Source organism: Pterocles gutturalis, unplaced genomic scaffold (assembly GCF_000699245.1).
Source record: "Pterocles gutturalis isolate BGI_N339 unplaced genomic scaffold, ASM69924v1 scaffold18639, whole genome shotgun sequence".
NCBI classification, from domain to species: Eukaryota; Metazoa; Chordata; class Aves; order Pterocliformes; family Pteroclidae; genus Pterocles; species Pterocles gutturalis.
This window is the reverse complement of record NW_010131058.1, coordinates 465-3,258: the sequence shown is the minus strand read 5'-3', so window position 1 is coordinate 3,258 and position 2,794 is coordinate 465. Positions and strand designations below refer to the sequence as shown.

The following is a 2,794-nucleotide window of genomic DNA, read 5'->3' as shown; positions in this document are numbered from 1 at the left end:
CTGCAGAGCCACCAGCAGCAGATACAGGTGGGCAGGGAGGGCTGGGGACACACCTCTGGGCTGCTAGGGCTGTGCCAGGCAGCCCCAGGTGTCCCCACGGGTGCTTCGGGACCAGCAGCGCCTGGCAGAGGAGCAGAGGGAGGCCCCGGACCACCGGCACCAGGTGCTGCAGCAGAAGGTGCTCCAGGATGCCACGGAGCTCGCCACACACAGCCAGGAGCTGCGGGAGGCCAGACGGCTGGGCTCAGCCGATGCCGCCACACACACACCCTGAGCCACCATCCCAAGGTGGTGGGCACTGCCCTGACAGCAGGCAGGCAGGACAGGGCCCCTGCTGACCCCTGCCACCTCCAACTCCCCTCCCTGCAGCGAGCCACCAGCCCTGATGCCAGGGGAGCAGCCAGCCCCAGCGGTTTCCTTCCGTTCACCAGCTCTGGTTGCTGAGAGCTGCTCCCTGCAGAAACCTGGCCCCAGGGAGGGTGCGTCTGGCAGAGGAGGGAGCACGTCGCCCCCTTGGCCCCATGGGGAAAACCCCGCTCTGCCGCTGGACACCTGCCTGCATGAGTACAACTTGGGCACAGCCCTGAACAGGAGCAGAGCAGGTACGGGGGGAGGGCTGGTGGCCCCGGGCTGCTGCCCCGTGGAATAAAGCAGATGCCCCTTCACCCATGAGTGTTGTCAGGCTCAGACATGCCCCTGCCCCCCAAACCTTTGCCAAGAGAAAGAAATTCCTTCCTGCAGGGAGGACAAACTCACGCATGCTGTTGAACTGCAACTTTAATAACCCTGGTCAGAGTCAGCAGTGGCTTCTGCCTGCCAGCAACTTGCTAGCCACAGCATTGGTACAAATTTGGGTCCAGTCTCCCTTTCAGGGAGCGGGCAAAGCAGTCCCTGCACCCCCCTGCTCCCCATCTGCTCTGCGCGGAGCAGCGGCATCGTGACCGAAAAGGGAAACAGGGCCCAAGGACTGCAGCCCTTCAGCCAGGGAATGCGGCAAGGGGTGGGCAGGGAAACCGCGGAGGTGGTAGGGACACCCCCAGATGCGGTGTAGGGCTCTCCAGGCAGCAGCACCCAGCTTCCTGCAGACAGCTGGGGGAACCACCATCCATGGGGGCTGAAACAGCGTCACAGCGACGCTGGCCTGGCAGCGGCCGGGCAGCAGCACAGCAGAGGTCACTGCTGCAGGAGCATCTCCCGGCACAATATGGGTGCGCTGAGTCGGGAAGACGAGGGAAGCGGGACACCATCCCCCATGTGAACAAAGGGCTCAGGACCCACCCTCGAGGCTGGGCACACCTGCTGCAAAGGAACCCTGTAGCACAGAGCCCAGCCCAGGCTCCCTGCAAACAGGGACAGGGCACTGTCCCCCGCAGCACTCCTCCTCGGGGGCCCCTCGCATGTGCCGACCAGCACCGACTCCCCAGAAACACCAGAGCGGGGAGGCAGATGGCCAGAGCACCGCTGTGCTCCTAACACCAGCCCCAGCCACCCCTGAGGAACACCTAAAGGCGGCCCCGGCACATGCGGGGCAGGAAGGCAACAGCTACGTGAGCCCATAGTACAAGTGAACAGCCAGGCCGATGCACGAGATGGCGATGAAGAAGAGGAGGGTGAGCTGCAGGTTGAACAGGGCGACAGAGAGGAGGGCGTTGACGAGGATAGAGCAGGAGATGACAAAGAGCCTGGTGATGTTACTGCTGTGCTTCATGACCACAGACATGATCAAGCCATTCAAGGCCTGGCTGACCACAATCACCAGCACCCAGGAGGAAAAGCCCTCCAAGAAACCACCCTCCATGCTGCTCCAGAAGTAGCCGATCAAGTTGAGCAGGACCCCAAAGAAGTAAAGGAAGAGGTTCTGAAGGCTGAGAGGCAACGCCTGGGTTTTCAGGATGGCTTCCGTGTAGACAGCAGACAAGCCTGATATCAGGCAGTACACAGAGATCAGCAACAAGCCCACGAGCGTGATGTGCAGCTGCATCTTGGAGGGGCTGCCAGGGTCCTGCAGGCCACCGCAGCTGTAGCTCCCCCCAGCAGCCACCAGCAGGAAGAGAGCCAGCCATTTGCGCGCGCTGAGTCTTTGGCGCAGGAAGAGACTGTAGAGGAGCGCGGTGCTGACGATCTTCAAGTTACTCAGGACCTGGTAGGTGCTGGGATCCATGAAGAGCTGCATGTGAACCACCAGGTTGTTGTTGGCAGCATAGAGCAAAGCAGACAGGGCAAAGGGGACAACGTGACGCCACGACACGGCGACTCCCAGCAGCTCCCGGTCCCAGGCCAGCAGGAAAAGGAAGGAGAACACCAGTTTTGTCAGCTCAACAAGAACCACAACTGATGTGGAGCTGAAGGGGATCGTTCCGTCCACCTTGCAGAGGGTCAGCAGGGGAGCATGCGAGCCGTATATGACTACGGACAAGACCAGCATCAGTCCCCACAGCCCCCTCCGGAGCACCCGGGTGGCAGAGCCAGCAGCGTTAGCAAACATCACCATTTTCAGCCAGTAGCCAGCACGGGTAAGCTGCTATCAGTGCAGACAGGCCAAACAGACTTGCACCCTAGGACATTCAAGAAGAGACCAAATACCATTAATTTAATGAACCTGATTAAAACAGGATGTTACCTGCTACATTTCTGAGGCAGTGAAACAGAATGCTTTTGTCTTTCGTTAGGAAAAGAACTACAAGCCTCCCCATGAAGGCACACAAGGCACGTTCCTAGGGCAAACCGTGCACTTGGTGGAATGGCGTACAGGTGGCGAAGGTGATGACACATCACAGGCAGCCTTTTGGTGTGC

General features: G+C 60.4%; 1 protein-coding gene across 1 annotated transcript; it reads right to left on the bottom strand.

The window, feature by feature from the left end:
* Positions 1–1,543: 1,543 nt before the first annotated feature.
* On the bottom strand, positions 1,544–2,491 carry SLC35A4 (solute carrier family 35, member A4). Its single transcript, XM_010080467.1, has one exon. It carries the CDS (start codon positions 2,489–2,491, stop codon positions 1,544–1,546), a length of 948 nt encoding a protein of 315 aa, XP_010078769.1.
* Between the last annotated feature and the right edge of the window lie 303 nt (positions 2,492–2,794).